This window comes from Ailuropoda melanoleuca, chromosome 13 (genome assembly GCF_002007445.2).
Source record: "Ailuropoda melanoleuca isolate Jingjing chromosome 13, ASM200744v2, whole genome shotgun sequence".
Lineage (NCBI taxonomy): Eukaryota > Metazoa > Chordata > Mammalia > Carnivora > Ursidae > Ailuropoda > Ailuropoda melanoleuca.
Genome location: NC_048230.1, coordinates 27,827,150 through 27,844,032, shown reverse-complemented (window position 1 = coordinate 27,844,032; position 16,883 = coordinate 27,827,150). Strand labels below are relative to the sequence as shown.

The 16,883-nt window shown below is 43.0% G+C and overlaps 1 protein-coding gene across 5 annotated transcripts in view; it reads left to right on the top strand.

Moving 5' to 3' along the window:
* Window positions 1-11,534, top strand: part of GJC1 (gap junction protein gamma 1) — a 35,282-nt gene extending 23,748 nt beyond the window's left edge. For 4 of the 5 annotated variants that reach the window (XM_002919745.4, XM_034640519.1, XM_034640520.1 and 1 more), the window contains exons 2-3: window positions 7,371-7,446; window positions 8,797-11,161. In XM_002919745.4, coding sequence (XP_002919791.1) covers window positions 8,817-10,007 — 1,191 coding nt within the window. In that variant the 5' untranslated portion in view covers window positions 7,371-7,446; window positions 8,797-8,816 and the 3' untranslated portion in view covers window positions 10,008-11,161. Of the gene's footprint in view, window positions 1-7,370; window positions 7,447-8,796 lie in introns of all 5 variants that reach the window. The other variant, XM_011225658.3, reaches the window with a different exon arrangement.
* Window positions 11,535-16,883: the final 5,349 nt, after the last annotated feature.

The window sequence follows — 16,883 nt, the reverse complement described above, 5'->3', positions numbered from 1 at the left end:
TATCTTGGTTTCCCCTTAATTTCTGAAGGATCTTTTCATTGGATATAGAATTCTTATTGACAGTTCTTTTCCTAAAGCCCTTGGAAAACGTACCTCTACCTTCTAGCCTCTGTGGGGCTTTTGTTTTGTTTTTGTGTTTTTGTGTTTTAAAGATTTTATTTATTTATTTGACAGAGACAGCCAGCGAGAGAGGGAACACAAGCAGGGGGAGTGGGAGAGGAAAGCAGACTCCCAGCGTAGGAGCCTGATGTGGGGCTCGATCCCAGAACGCCGGGATCACGCCCTGAGCCAAAGGCAGACGCTCAACCGCTGTGCCCCCCAGGCGCCCGTTTTTTGTTTTTTTTTTTTTTTTAAAGAGAGAGAGAGAAGGGGGTGGAGGGGCAGAGAGAGAGGACAAAGCCAACTCCTAGCTGAGCAGGGAACCTGACACAGGGCTCCATCCCAGGAACCCGGGACACTACCTAGCCAAAGGCAGATGCTTAACCATTGGAGCCACCCAAGTGCCCCAACCCTCTGCCCATTTAAAAAAATTTTTTAATTTTAATTCAGCTAATTAGCATATAATGTATTATTAGTTTCAGAGGTAGCTGTCAGTGATTCATCAGTCTTACATAATACCCATTGCTCATTACATCATATGCCCTCCTTAATGTCCATCGCCCAGTTTCCCCATCCCTCCATGCCCCTCCCCTCAAGCAACCCTCATTTGTTTCCTAGATTAAGAGTCTTTGATGGTTTGTCCCCCTCTCTGATTTCTTTTTTTTTTTTTTAAAGATTTTATTTATTTATTTATTTGACAGAGATAGAGACAGTCAGTGAGAGAGGGAACACAAGCAGGGGGAGTGGGAGAGGAAGAAGCAGGCTCAATAGCAGAGGAGCCTGATGTGGGGCTCGATCCCATAACGCCGGGATCACGCCCTGAGCCAAAGGCAGACGCTTAACCTTAACCGCTGTGCCACCCAGGCGCCCCTCCCTCTCTGATTTCTTCTTCTATTTTTTCCTCCCTTCCTCTATGATCCTGTTTTGTTCCTTAAATTCCACATATCAGTGAGATCATATGATAATTGTTTTTCTCTGATTGGCTTATTTTGCTTAGCATAATACCTTTTAGTTCCATCCACGTTTCACATTCTTTTGATGGCTGTGTAGTATTCCATCGTGTGTATGTGTGTCTCTAATTTATTCATTCATCTGTTGATGGACATCTGGGCTCTTTCCATAGTTTGGCTATCGTGGACATTCTATAATAGGTGCTTTAATGTCTTCATCTCCTAGTTCTAGATGTATCATTTTTGGGTTTGTATCTGATTTTTCTCCTTATGGATCATATTTTCCTTTATGCCTGGTGATTTTTTATTAGATGCCAAGTATTACGAATTTTGGGTTCTGGGTTTTGGTTTTTTGATTCTTTTAAATATTTTTTTTAAAGATTTTATTTATTTATTCGACAGACATAGAGACAGCCAGTGAGAGAGGGAACACAAGCAGGGGGAGTGGGAGAGGAAGAAGCAGGCTCATAGGGGAGGAGCCTGATGTGGGGCTCGATCCCATAACCCCGGGTTCAGGCCCTGAGCCGAAGGCAGATGCTTAACCACTGTGCCACCCAGGCACCCCTAAATATTTTTGAGATTTGTGCTAGACTCCTTTAACTTCTGGAAACAGTTCGAATCTTCAGGCCTTGCTTTTGCTTACTTTTAAACTTTATCGAGGGGAACTTTGTTGGTTTTTAAGTAATCTCTACACCCAGTGTGGGACTTGAACTCATGACCCTGAGATCAAGAATCACACACTCCTCCAGCTGAGTCAGGCAGGCACCCGTGTTGAGGGAACTTTAAGGTTTGGTCTAGAACTAATTATGACCCACTTCTGAGGCATTACCTTTCTGAGTACTCTATATAATGCCCATGTGTTAGTATGTCTTTCTATTCTAGCTATTAAGAACACAAGTTATTTCTGCCCTATATGATGTTTGCGGGTTGGTCTGCACATCTCCTTCTAGTTTTTGTCCCTTCTTTGGGTAATTTCCTCACTGGTCAGTACTCAGCTAAAGACTGAAGAGAATCCAATGCTGATCTCCAGAGTTTGCTCTCTGTACAGCTTTCTCCTCTCCGGTACTCTTCCCTGGGAATTCTAGCTACGTTGGCCTCTCCAAATTGTGTACTCTCTCCTCAATTCAGTGAGTCAGCCAGGTCCTCTGGATTCCCTCCTCCCTGCTCTGCAGCCTGAAAACTCTCCCCATGCAGTAAGCTAGAACAATCAAAGGTCTCACCTGTTAGTTTCCCTTCTCTCAGGGATCCCTGTGTTGCAGTGCCTGTTGTCTAATGTCTGATAGCTATTGTTTCATGTATTTTGTCTGGTTTTTAAATAGGAAGAGAAGAAAGTTGAGCATTTCCATCTGTTGGCACTTACTTTCCTCAGTGAAGAGGAATGTAAGAGCATCTGAAAATTTGGAATTGGGCTAGGATTTGGGAATCTGAGGTAAAGATTTTGAAGAGAAAATTGTGGGAAATGGGAAGGGAAGACGACTATGGAAAAGTAAGCAAATGGTTTTCTTTTGTTTCTTTTTTTTTTTAAGATTTTTTTTTTTAAGATTTTTAAATTTATTCATTTGACAGAGAGACAGCCAGCCAGCGAGAGAGGGAACACAAGCAGGGGGAGTGGGAGAGGACGAACCCGGCAGGCTCCCAGGCGAGCAGGGAGCCCGATGCAGGGCTCTATCCCAGAACCCTGGGATCACGTCCTGAGCTGAAGGCAGATACTTAATGACTGAGCCACCCAGGCACCCCAGCAAATGGTTTTCTGAAAGGTGTTGAACCAAGATTAAAAACAGACTTCAGGGGTGCCTGGGTGGCTCAGTTGGTTAAGCGTCTGCCTTCAGCTCGGGTCATGATCCCAGGGTTCTTGGATCAAGTCCTGCTTTGGGCTCCCTGTTTAGTGGGGAGTCTGCTTCTGCCTCTGCCCCTCCCCTCTGCTCATGCTTTCTCTCTGGACTTCTCGCCCTCTCTCTCAAATTAAAATCTATTTTTAAAATTTAAAAAAAAAAACTTGGAAGTGAAAATTCTTAGTTTGTAGCCTAGTGTTTTGCCTAAAACCTGACTCCATACAACAGTCCATTTTCTGCTTAAACTGTCCCATAAATCAAGGTTCATTGCTTAATGAGGTTGCTTATTTTTTTATTTTTATTTTTATTTTTTTTACAGAAAACTTTGACTTGATTCTGTTAGGGTATAACTGTAGAAAACTTCAAATACAAAGAATTTGGGAGGGAATTCTGTAAGTTATTACCATGTTTATGCCAGCTAATTTTGAAAATTCTATTTTCTAGTATGGGACAAGGTAGATTTGTAACTTTAGTTATTTGGAAAATGGACTAAAAATAACACATTTGGTTTCTGTCCAGTAAATGTTATATAAGCAAACATAATTTTCTTTGGGGTGTGTGTGTGTGTGTGTGTGTGTGTGTGTGTGTGTGTGTGTGTGTGTGTGAGTCCTTTTGAATTATGGGCTACCGTGAATTGCAGTATTCTTAAAAAGTCATCCTAGAAGAAATAACTTGTCCACCTTTGAATTTATTCAAGAAATTGACCAATGTGACTATATAAAAGTAAGAAAATTTGAAGGAAGACAATAAACTGAAGTGTTTATATTAAAGATCAAATGGTTAATATCTGTACTATATTAAGAATACATTCTGCAAATAAATGGGCAAAAGGCTAGAAATAGTCTGTGAAGGGGAGCGGGGGAGGGGTTTGGCAGAAGCGTGTCCTGGTATATTAAAAACAAAAACTGAGGGGCGCCTGCCAGGCTGGCTCAGTTGGTAGAGCATGCAACTCTTGATCTTGGGGTTTTGAGTTCGAGCCCCATGTTGGGTATAGGGATTACTTTAAAATAAAATCTTTAAAAAAAAAAAATACGGGGACTCCTGGGTGGCTTAGTTGGTTGAGCATCTATCTGCCTTCAGCTCAGGTCATGGTCCCAGGGCCCTGGGATCGAGTCCCACATCAGGCTCCTTACTCAGAGGGGATTCTGCTTCTCCCTCTGCCTGCTTCTCTCTCTCTGACAAATAAATAAATAAAATTGTTTTTGTTTTTAAGGTTTTATTTATTTATTTGACAGAGATAGAGACAGCCAGCGAGAGAGGGAACACAAGCAGGGCGAGTGGGAGAGGAAGAAGCAGGCTCATAGCAGAGGAGCCTGACATGGGGCTCGATCCCATAACGCCGGGATCACGCCCTGAGCCGAAGGCAGACGCTTAACCGCTCTGCCACCCAGGTGCCCCTAAAATGTTTTTTTTTAAACATACAAATTGACATTATTTTGAAATGGGATTTGCATCCTAATGAAGTAGCATAACAGACAGTGCTGGTGAGGTTGAGGTGAAAGTAATCATTCTTTGCCAGGCATTGTAAATTGCTAGGATCTTTTTAGAAAGTTGGATGACAAGGGTGGCTCTGACGGTTAAGGGTCCGACTCTCTGACTCTTGATCTCAGCTCAGGCCTTGATCTCAGGGTTGTGAGTTCAAGCCCCACGTTGGACTCCACACCCAGTGTGGAGCCTAATCTTTAAAAAAATAAGAAAGTTGGATGACAGTACAAAGCAAGAGCCATGCAGGTTTACAGGTGTGACCTAGTAATACCATTTCTATAGATAAATTCAACCAAAGCATAAAGAAAGTATTTTTTTTTCCAAAAAGCTATTAAGTACAAAAGTATGTATAAGTCAGTTGGGGCTTTCTTAGCAAAAAACTTTTAGGTATTTGCCATCCCCCCTCCTCACACCACCACTCATCACATGCTCCTCTGTCACTTTCCCATCATAAGTGGAGAGTATGGAAACAATTATTTTTTCACAAGAGCCATTCACAGGTTAATTGCATACTCTCACTCTCCATTCCTTATCCCTGTCTGTTTGCTGAAATGGGGAAGTCAGAGAGAGGACTGTGTCCTGAATTTAAGGCTTCTGATAACAGAGCAAAAAATGGCAGAAGAGAGGGAGCTGTAGTGGAGCAAGAACACAGTGAGGCCACACACGGCAGTGACACATTCTGCTTAGAAATGTCAGTTGCAGGGGCTCCTGGGTGGCACAGTGGTTAAGCATCTGCCTTCGGCTCAGGGCGTGATCCTGGCGTTACGGGATCGAGCCCCACATCAGGCTCCTCTGCTATGAGCCTGCTTCTTCCTCTCCCACTCCCCTTTGCTTGTGTTCCCTCTCTCACTCACTGTCTCTATCTCTGTCAAATAAATAAATAAATAAATCTTAAAAAAAAAAAAAAGAAAGAAATGTCAGTTGCAGAACCCACCCTTCAACTCATTCTGTTTTCTCTCTCTCTCTCTCTCTCTCTCTCTCTCTCTCTCTCTCTCATTGCCTCCCTCTCTTCCCCCCACACACACGGAGTAGTGTAGTCTGATATTTAAGCTATTCTCTTAATGCTTGCAGGGAAAGGAAAGCGATTTGGAAAGAGTTTCAGAAAAATCTATTGACGCCGCAGTAATTAAAAACAATGGTGATGCTGCCATTCATTTTAGGAAGCCCATGGTTATTTTAGAAAGAAAATTTCCCGGCACCCTTTTTATGAGATGCTGGAATTAAGTTAGTAAACACAACATCATTTATACTCCAGGTGTGGGTATGGGGTGCTGTGGCACTTGTGAATGCCCCTCGGAAACCAGGTTCTAAGGGTTCGGTATTTTCCACGTCTGACCTCCGTCTTAGCCAGCATACAGTGCCTACTTCCGGGTGTGTTTCACTGCTTTATAACTACATAAGCTTCGAAGGACATGCCACCATTCCTCCTCCCCCCAAAGAAGCTGGATTACTATATGAGATGCTGAACTGTTGAGAAATTCTTTCATAGCAGTAATTACTAAAAAGATACTTGTTCGGGTGGTACAGTGGTTTCAGCTCAGGTCGTGATCTCAGGTTCATGAGATCGAGCCCCGCGTCAGGCTTCGCACTCAGCGCAGTCTGCTTCAGATTCTCTCTCTGCCTCTCCCACTCATTCTCTCTCTCTCTCTCAAATAAATGTAAAAAATCTTTTTAAAAAACAATACTCGCTTGTCTGGTGTGGAGGAAGGTGTAGAGGATGAGTTTTCTAACTATGTATCAGTTGTACTTTGATGACTTTGACTAACTGGAATAAACAGAATTTCAGGCTTCAGGGAGAATGCTTTAGATGTGGTATTTGGGGAACAATCTGAACTTGGGGATGTGAATCATGACAGGAGTTGCGTGTTGGAAACTGGACTTACGTCACCACTTAAAGATTGCATATTCCTCTTTTGTGGTTTTATCACTTGTGTATTCAGTGAGAGGAGTGCAGAGCTCATTTAGACATGAGGGCTGGGAATGTACTTGAAGTCCTATGGTGGGACACGTGTGCTCAGATTCTGTACACGGTGTGATACTTGTGTGTTACATAGGTGCCTGGACTATCTTTTCTAACTTTCACTGACCTTTTGGAAATCATTCTAGGTTTTTTCCCTGTATCTTAACCCCCTCCCCAGATTTTTCTTACTAAGTTACTATGAACATGTAACATGTATGGATTGGTTTTAAATTTATTTATTAAATGATAGGGAGTGAATAAAGTTGCCACTTGATGAATGCCTCTTGGCCATGGCTATTCTGAGTTGGCAGAACTTGACAATAAGCAATAATTTATCCTGGATTTTTTTTTAAGATTTTGTTTTTAAGTAATCTCTACACCCAACGTGGGGCTTGAACCCACAACCCCAAGATCAGAAGTCACACATTCCACCAGTGGAGTCAGCCATGAGCCCCCTGGACTACTTTTTTTTTTTTTTTTAAATCACGATACAGATGCAGGTGTTTTCTCTCCGTGAGCAGTTTCTTTGTGTGAATTTATAAATCACCTCATGTGGATTCGGGTGTCCCAGTGACTGAGAGCCAGCTGTTGGGTGTTTGAACTAAACAGCTTGCTCCCAGTTGGCCGCTTAGATCCCAGTGAGAGGTATTAGCTGCTCCAGGGAATAGAACGGGAATAGAGCATCCAGGGTGAGGATTTTCACAAGGCCTTTAGTGACCCGGTTGAGATTTTTCTGCTTTGGCTTTTTCCTATAGGTGCCAGAGCTGATCTGCTTCAGATTTTCACAAATGACTCATCTTCCTGTCACGTTTTCTTAGACTACAATGACTGAAGATTATCTTTGGGTTACTGTTAAACGTAGTTTTTTTCTGCCACATGCATTGAGAGGAATAAACGGTGGTATTCAGACTCAAGCCTGTTGTAGGCTGATGGATTCCTGTGCTTCATAGAAAACTTCATTTCTTCCTGAAAATGGCATTTTAATGATTCATTATTTTCTGTGGGAGGAAGGTTATGACCTTCTCTTGTCTTTTTTCCTTCCAGAGGAAATCTGGAAAAGTTATAAGCAAAACATCATTTCTCTAAGAAAATTCTGGATAACAGAAGTTCTGGATAACAGGTAAAGTATATTTAAACTTCGGTCATCCGATAATCACAGATAATCTGCAAAAGTAAGCTGGGAGAGAAAAGGAGAGGGGAGAATGTGCTTTGTGTCAGGGGTTGCATTAGGGATTTTATATACATCACCTCATTTAGATGATTTTTAGCAGGATTCTGGGCATAGATCTAAGAATCTCAGAATAAAACTGTCCTTCAAAATGCTGTTTTAAATGGATTTACCTATTGATTGGATTTAATGTCCTCACAATTCAGTTTGGAAACTTTTTTTTTTTTTTTAAGATTTTATTTATTTGACAGAAAGCGAGAGAGGCAACACAAGCAGGGGGATTGGGAGAGGAAGAAGCAGGCTCCCAGCAGAAGAGCCTGACCTGGGGCTCTATCCCAGGACTCTGGGATCAGGCTCTGAGCCAAAGGCAGACGCTTAACGACTGAAGCACCCAGGCGCCCCTGGAAACATTCTTAACATCTACCATAAACAGGGGCGCCTGGGTGGCACAGCGGTTAAGTGTCTGCCTTCGGCTCAGGGCCTGAACCCGGGGTTATGGGATCGAGCCCCACATCAGGCTCCTCCACTGTGAGCCTGCTTATTCCTCTCCCACTCCCCCTGCTTGTGTTCCCTCTCTTGCTGGCTGTCTCTATCTCTGTCGAATAATAAATAAAATCTTAAAAAAAAAAAAAAAAAACAACATCTACCATAAGCAAAGTACAGCAATGTACAGAAACCTAGAATCTGCTGTGCTGTGCTGTGCAGCCCAGCTAGGAGTGTCTTCCTAGTTCCTCTCTGTCTTCTGTTTCAGTTCTTGATCATTGCCAGTTTTTTGCAGCTGTATCATCTCCTCAGTTCTTTTGAATACTTTGTCACTAGATCCAAAATTTAAATTTCCTCATACAGTGCCGCCTCACAGTGGAGTCCAGCCCAAGTGTTCCCCTTACGTTCTTAGCGATAGTCTCTCCATGACTGGACAGAAGCAGCTTGTCCTGCTTTCTTACCTATATCTCACAAAGAACTCTTATGAAATAATAGTATACATAAAGAATCCATTATGCTGCGTCTGAGACACATCTCAGATGATAGCTGCAATTTTACTTTTGGGACCAGGGAAGACATGAAAGCCAGCCAGACTTTCTGGGACTCCGCAGGCCCACACAGGTGCTCACAGACTGAGGTGAGGTGTCCTGCCTGCAGTGGTAGAGCGGGAGATGCTCTTTATTCTGTCCTTCTAACATGAGCCTTGAAGTTAGATTTCAAGTATTCAGAAAAGTAAGTCCTAGAGATATTATCAACAAAAAGTTGTTTCAGATTTTAATATTTGTTGGTTTTCCTTTGGCATTTTTCCATTTTTATCAGGGCAAGCCGATTCAGTCACCATGAGTTGGAGCTTCCTGACTCGCCTGCTAGAGGAGATCCACAACCATTCCACGTTTGTGGGGAAGATCTGGCTCACTGTATTGATTGTCTTCCGGATTGTCCTGACAGCTGTAGGGGGGGAGTCCATCTATTATGATGAGCAAAGCAAATTTGTATGTAACACAGAGCAGCCAGGCTGCGAGAATGTCTGCTACGATGCCTTTGCGCCCCTCTCCCATGTGCGCTTCTGGGTATTCCAGATCATCCTGGTGGCAACCCCCTCGGTGATGTACCTGGGCTATGCCATTCATAAGATTGCCAAAATGGAGCACGGCGAAGCAGACAAGAAGGCAGCTCGGAGCAAACCCTATGCAGTGCGTTGGAAACAGCACCGGGCTCTGGAAGAAACGGAAGAGGACCATGAAGAGGATCCCATGATGTATCCAGAAATGGAATTGGAGAGTGAAAAAGAAAATAAGGAGCAGAACCAACCTAAACCCAAGCATGATGGCCGACGGCGGATTCGGGAGGATGGGCTTATGAAAATCTACGTGCTGCAGTTGCTGGCAAGGACCGTGTTTGAGGTGGGCTTTCTGATAGGGCAGTATTTTCTGTATGGCTTCCAAGTCCATCCATTTTATGTGTGCAGCAGACTTCCTTGCCCTCATAAAATAGACTGCTTTATTTCTAGACCCACTGAAAAGACCATCTTCCTTCTAATAATGTATGGTGTTACAGGTCTTTGTCTATTGCTTAATATTTGGGAAATGCTTCATTTAGGGTTTGGGACAATTCGAGACTCGCTGAACAGTAAAAGGAGGGAACTGGAAGATCCGGGTGCTTATAATTATCCTTTCACTTGGAATACACCATCTGCTCCTCCTGGCTATAACATTGCCGTCAAACCAGATCAAATCCAGTACACCGAACTGTCCAACGCTAAGATTGCCTACAAGCAAAACAAGGCCAACATCGCCCAGGAACAACAGTACGGCAGCCATGAGGAGAACCTCCCGGCTGACCTGGAGACTCTGCAGCGGGAGATCAGAATGGCTCAGGAACGCTTGGATCTAGCAATCCAGGCCTACAGTCACCAAAACAACCCCCAGGCACCCCGGGAAAAAAAAGCCAAAGTGGGGTCCAAGACTGGGTCCAACAAGAGCAGTGCTAGTAGCAAATCAGGGGATGGGAAGACCTCCGTCTGGATTTAATCTTGGCTCAGCTTAGAACTTGTGCTTCTCATAGTTTATGGTAAGCAGCAGCTCACTGAAGAATGACTTCCATTGAGTAAACATCTGGCTCTGGTTATCTTCAGGGATGCTGTTGGCTCATGGTCCAAGCTCAGGGGACTCTGAAAGCGGGGCTGGGACAGGGGGGAGAAAAGGGGAAAATAGTGTTCCTGGGCACATATTCCAGCAATAATACAGTTATGGAACTTGACATTTGTGTCTTCCAGATCTGGAAAAGAACAGATATATTTAAATCATTCTTGTTGAAAAGTTTTTGTATGTACAGTATTATGGTACATTTTTTTAGTATGAGAATTTTTTTTGTATTTGTATATTGGACCACTGTAGTTATACTTTTATATTAAAGGAAAAAAACCTTAAAGTTATGCCTATTAGGCCAGTGTTATTACTTTTGTTCAGCGAATGCTACCCTGGGTTTAAAGTTTTAATAGATGCCACACCTAATAAAAGTGTCTGTTGTGTTGCCGGAAGATTTCCAAGACGTGAGGAACCAGAGAAGGAAGCATCAGCTTTCAGTCTTGGGAAGAAAGTCCTCAGTAGGGGGAGGCTGAGGTCTTTTCTCCTTTACTTAAGAAATCTGCGAATCTCGTTCATGTACCCAGACTTGTATCTAGTCTTTGAAAACCTGTTTGTATTTTCAAAGGATATAAATGATTCACTGCGGGATTCCTTGAATTCTCAAGCGTTACCAGTATATGCCTTGATGGTGTGTATATAATTTAAGTTCTTTCATGTACAGAGGTGTCCCCAACCTGGTAGCAGGAGACCCTGACCAGAGTTGAGACTAAGATTCCTCCATTGCACAGCAAAGCCACGCCTGGAAAATGAGCCCCACTACACTGTTCAGTTGTGGACCTGTTTGATTTGCCTTAAATCTCTACTCAGAAACCTGCCTCTCGGGTTTCTTAAGAAACCAGTGATGGATATTTTCTTTATATGTTAACATTAGAAATACAAAAATTCCCTTGTAGGCTAAGAAAACTCAAAGCTGCTTGCACTGCATATGGCAGAACGCCTAAATCCAAATTCCTAATGTTTTATAAATTACTGTGAAACTTTCATAATTTCTGTACTTCTGCCATTGTAGAATTCTGTGTGGAAACCAGTCAGAACAGGGATTCTACCTGTAAGTAGACGTAAAGAGAATTTCAGTATTTATTCCCTATAGGCATATGTGTTTGTTAATGACTAGCATTAGGGTTCACGTAACACCCGTAATTTGCAGTATTGTATAGATGTTTTCAGTCTTGTATTATGTTGGAGAGCTTTGCTGTCTCATCCGTTCACATCATTTTTGTCACCGAGTTTATGAGGATCTGGGTGAGAGCTTGGTAAAGGTTTAAAGGAAGGGGCCTTTTCTTCCCAGGGAGCATTTCCGTTTGAGTGTCTCACTCTTCTAAGAGAAAGCAACCCACCTCTGACTTTGAAATTCCAAAAGTATTATTCTTTATGTCTTTTTTTTTTTTTTAAGATTTTATTTATTTATTTGACAGAGATAGACAGCCAGCGAGAGAGAGAACACAAGCAGGGGGAGTGGGAGAGGAAGAAGCAGGCTCATAGCAGAGGAGCCTGTTGTGGGGCTCGATCCCATAATGCCGGGATCACGCCCTGAGCCGAAGGCAGACGCTTAACCGCTCTGCCACCCAGGCGCCCCTATTCTTTATGTCTTAGTTTTAGAATGTCAGTTATTATTTAGGAGAATCCTGGAGCAGCACCCTTCGGTCATTTCTTTTTCATTTCATTCTTTCTTTCTTTGTTCTACTCAGAAAATTTAAGATTATCGACTAGCCATGCATTAACCTTTATTTTGATTTTCTTTTTTTTTTTTTAATCTATAAATTTTAGCCTAGAGAAGTGCCTTAGAATCTCTGAACATCTTAAGGAGAAAGGAAATTCAGGTGAGACTAAAGGGGAAATTTCGAAGAACCAGAGACCCGATGTGTCCTAGATGATTAGTAGACGCATAATTTCCTTCATAACCACATGTTTTATAAGGAAATTCAAGTGATTCTTCATAGAAAACAAGATTTTAAACACCAAAACTTAGCTGAGATGAAGAGCCATCAGTTCATTCTTGTGTCTCTAGAGCTTCAAGGAGATTTCTCAATCAAAGGACAGAAAACACACAGACGCTTGCGTCCGTCTACACAGAGCCTGAAGGAGAACAGAGTGGCTTCGCCAGCGGAAAGGTTGGGGACTTGGGACTGACGTAGAGGGAAAGGAGTTGAGCAGAAATGCCAGGCAAAGACGTGTGGTGCCAGGAGCGTCCACTTAGTTCTTATACACAGTGCCCTTGGCGTTTCCTCTTGGCTTGTTCTGAGGAGAATGTTATTTTACGTCTGGATAATTTCTTCAACGTCTTAACGTATACAGAAAGATACTCTAAGTCACTTCACATGTGCACACACTTTAAAAATCTATTTTTTATTCTGTCACCAAAGTTTTAATTATGACATGGAGTTCGCAACTCTCACTGGTTTCCTGGTACATTTCTTTCAGCCTTTGAACATGGGAGTTTGCCAAAGCCATTTTCCCCTAATGGCATGTCATGGACATCCATCAGGAAGATGGCCCTACTGGTGTCTAGCTTAACCCATTAATTGGGTCTACACTGAATTTATAAAAAATATCGTTCTGGTTATTCTGGAACGTGCAGGTATTAGTATAAAATAATAAAGTAAAAAATAAAATCTGTTATTCAGAAGATATTTATAAAACAGGCTCTTAGTCACATTGGAAGGGAGAATTAGATTAATATTTTCTCCTAAAGAAATGTTAATGTTCACTTTGTAGCTTCTTTGCTTTATGACTTCGTTTTTCCTGTTTCTGTATTTGCTTATTTAAAACCACAAGTGTGTTACCTCATTTGAAGTCATTTTTCTGGGGATTTTCCTTGACTAATGGTTATAAGAATGACTTTTGATAAAAATGAACTTTGCCATCTAAAATGTGTTTCACAGCTCCAACTCTCACACATCTTTCAGAAGGACACCTATGTCTTTATTTTTTTAATTATTTTTTTTATTTTTTAAAGATTTTATTTATTTATTTGACAGAGACAGCGAGAGAGGGAACACGAGCAGGGGAAGTGGGAGAGGGAGAAGCAAGCTCCCCGCTGAGAGGGAGCCTGATGTGGAGCCTGATCCCAGGACCCTGGGATCACGACCTGAGCCGAAGGCAGACGTTTAACGACTGAGCCACCTGGGCGCCCCGACACCTGTGTCTTTAAGGAGAAAAAAATGCCATCATTCAGTATCTTAACTCTGTCATTTCTTCATGGTGTGAAATTAGGCGGTTCACTTTTTTCCAAGTTTCAGTAGCTACTTCTCCAAAATGTTATGAAGTAGTTAGAGCCTCTGGTAAAAGGTATTAAAAAACCAACTATTGGCCATTGGTCTGAACTTGGAGCTTCAAGAAAAAAATAGTTGACAGAACTCCATGGTGTTGGTAAGAAGTCCTTCGGTGCTCTGCATCACAGGAATCAGGGATGGTTTGAAACACTTGCTTTTTAAGCAGTTTGTACCAAGAATGGACTTCGTGTTGCTCCTGTTAGTCATACCGATGCTTTACCCTTCCGGCTTGTAAATGTCCGTGCTTTATTCTTGTCTCGTTTAAGAGACTGTACATCTCTAAAAATAACATCTATAGTTTGTGATCCTTTTTTGGCCAGCCAGCTTTCAGTAAAAGGCAAGTGTGTTATACTTGAACCTATTTCAAGAAATGCCTTTTTATAAAGGAAGGGTCTTTCCTGACTGAAGAAAAGTACCTGAAATCAAAGATACACAGTTGCTGGTCGTTTTGATTGGAAGATCCTAGGTATTAGATTTATTGTATCTGTATGAAATCATGTAATCTCATGAAGAGCCTTACCACCCAAAAATGAGAAAGCCCCAGCGCCTATACAGAGCTTGGAGATAAAATTTCAATTCACCTCTATATCCTGAATCTGTAATAATTCATCGTCACCATCAAATGGTAAAATCATTAGGTTGAATTGCATATTTGTCACTCATTCTGGCCACACATCATGGAGAGATTAAAAAATATTTGTTGTCCCCGATGCGGTTGTGTTGTGTTTAATAATGATGTTGCGTTTGGTTCATGCACATTCCACCTTAATCACTTTTTAAAGAGGCAGTCCATGGTATTCCAAAATCCAGGAGTCCAAACAAACAAAAAATCTTATTCCCCTGCAGAATCTCTACAGAAACAAAAAGAGTAAGCGTTTTGCGTTTCAGCATTGGCTTGTTGAACCAGCAAAGACATCTGGCTATATGCTTCCAAGATTGGAAATGTTTTTCTTAATAGTACTCTCAATTGTGTTTTCTTTAATAAACCTCTTAGAGGAGTCTTTACCTTGGGCAGTAAGTATTAGATGTGGTTAGCGTATTGATACTGGAAAATGTAGCTAGAACATGCAGTTTCTTAATGCAGAATTCAGCTGTTAACCAGCAGTCTAATGTCATGTGGCATGCAGCTTGGGTGTTGTGTGAACAGCTAAGGAATTACCCGTTCTAGTGCCAGAGAGCTCCCGTTGCTAGTTTTGTTCTGTATGTTGATACAAAACTTAGTGGTGGGGGTGGACTGCTCAGGGCCTTGTCTCAGGAAGACTGGTCAGCGCCGAATACCGTTGAGAAGATTCATTTGTGGTCTGTGCATCTTTTTTTTTTTTTTTTAAGATTTTATTTATTTATTTGACAGAGAGAGGGAACACAAGCAGGGGGAGCGGGAGCGGGAGTGGGAGAAGCAGGCTTCCCGCCAAGCAGGGAGCCTGATGCGGGGCTTGATCCCAGGACTCTGGGATCACGACCTGAACCAAAGGCAGACGCTTAACAACTGAGCTGCCCTGGCACCCCCGGTCTGTGCATCTTTTCCCAAACTTGGAAAACTCAGCTGCCAGTAAGTGTCATATTGAGGATTTTACCCCATTCATTGTGTAAAATAGTACCTGAGAGCTTAATGATTTGTACAGAAAACCTGATACGAAAACCTCTCCTAGTACATTCACCTGTAAATTGATCTCAGTGGGAATGCACGGGCAGGAAAATTTCCCAAGTAGATGTTTGGGCTCAAAACATGCCCTTTCTCACAGCTGAGTTACAACCCTGCTGTGGCCGCATGGACAGGCATATTTCTGGCATCCTAATCTGGGAAGGGTATGTGGCCTTGCGTAGGAGTGGGGAGGCTGAAGTCTAAGCATAGAAACTGGGGTCACACCCTATCTCAGGCTCCTTTGGTTCTCAGGGCCTTTCCTCCACAAGGAGTGCCTTCCGAGGGGGCTGTTCCCGCAGACCCAGCCCGATCTTGGTGTGGCTAATCTGCTTCCTGGGAGGGAAGGGCAGGAGAGGATGGCATCTGTTGCAAAAACGCCCTCTGTTCCCCCAGACACAGAAGAGGCTGGCTGGTAGGTCATGCACAGAGCGCACCCTCAGCAGCACAGATTGTAAACTGGTCAGCCGACCATATTTGGTAGTGAACTTGCAAGCTGTTGGAAAGCTGTCTGAGCAGTGAAGGCGCTCAATTCCTTCTGAAAGTGGGTTCTTTGGCAGACTTGGCGATCAGAATAGAGTCAAATACCTGGAAAAGATGGCATCATCAAAGTTAAAATCTTTGCTACGTGGAGTTTAAAACTATTTCTAAGGCTTATATGAATCATACAACATTTTTAGGGTTTTCTCTCCTTCAGTTACCTCCAGTTGGAAGCATGTGACCCGGGGGGCATGAAGGATATGGAGGTTGAGGCAGAGCTGAGAACAGAATCCAGGTCTGCACTGTGGCTCAATCCAGCACCCTTGGCGGTTTTCCTGGAGGGTGTCCAGCAGCTGCTGCCGGGGCTTTCTCATAGGGCGGAGGGGTCTGTACATCTTTGCTGGGGGCGGTCCTTGCTGTATCTACAGCGTGTTTTCCAAATGTGACCGTTGAGCCGCCTGTGGACGAAGTAACAGGAAATGTAGGTTCCTTGGATGCATCTCAGGCCTGCGTAATCAGAGCTAAGTTCTCTAGGCGGTTTTTTAAAAATCTTTTGTTAAACAGAATTTTACATGTGGTAAAATTCACCCTTCTTATTTAGTGTATAGTTGCAAATGCATAGTTGAGTAACCACCACTGGAAGATAAAGAACAGTTGCATCACCCAACAATTTTTCTGTATGTAATTATCACCTTAAGTTTTGAGAACGAACCACTGATCGTAGGAAAAAGAAAAACTTACAGCATGTACCAGGGTGAAAGGGGGAGAGGAATTATTTTGAATGGTCTCCGTTTCAAGGAGGTTCAGACCTGGCATAGCACATGTCTTCTCTGCCAGCCCAGAAGGTCTGATGGCCTGGAGCGGAGGACTGTAGAGGGATGGGCAGATTAATCCGGAAGTGATTTGTGGGTGAGTGGGTGCTGGGAAGCATGCCGTCCTGGACTAGGTGTGTTGCGTAAGTTGTTTTTTTTTTTTTAAGATTTTATTTATTTGACAGCGAGAGAGAGCACACAAGCAGGGGGAGTGGGAGAGGAAGAAGCAGGCTCCCAGTGGAGCAGGGAGCCCGATGCGGGGCTCAATCCCAGGACCCTGGGATCACGCCCTGAGCTGAAGGCAGACGCTTAACGACTGAGCCACCCAGGCGCTCCTGTTGCATAAGTTTTTAAAAACATCATGCAGGGACGCCTGGGTGGCTCAGTTGGTTAAGCGACTGTCTTGGGCTCAGGTCATGGTGCCGGAGTCCGGGGATCGAGTTCCACATCGGGCTCCCCAAGCCTGCTTCTCTTTCTGACCTGCCTGCATTTTGTGCTTTCTCTCTGTCTCTCTCGAATAAATAAAATCTGTAAAACATCATGCAGTATGGATTCA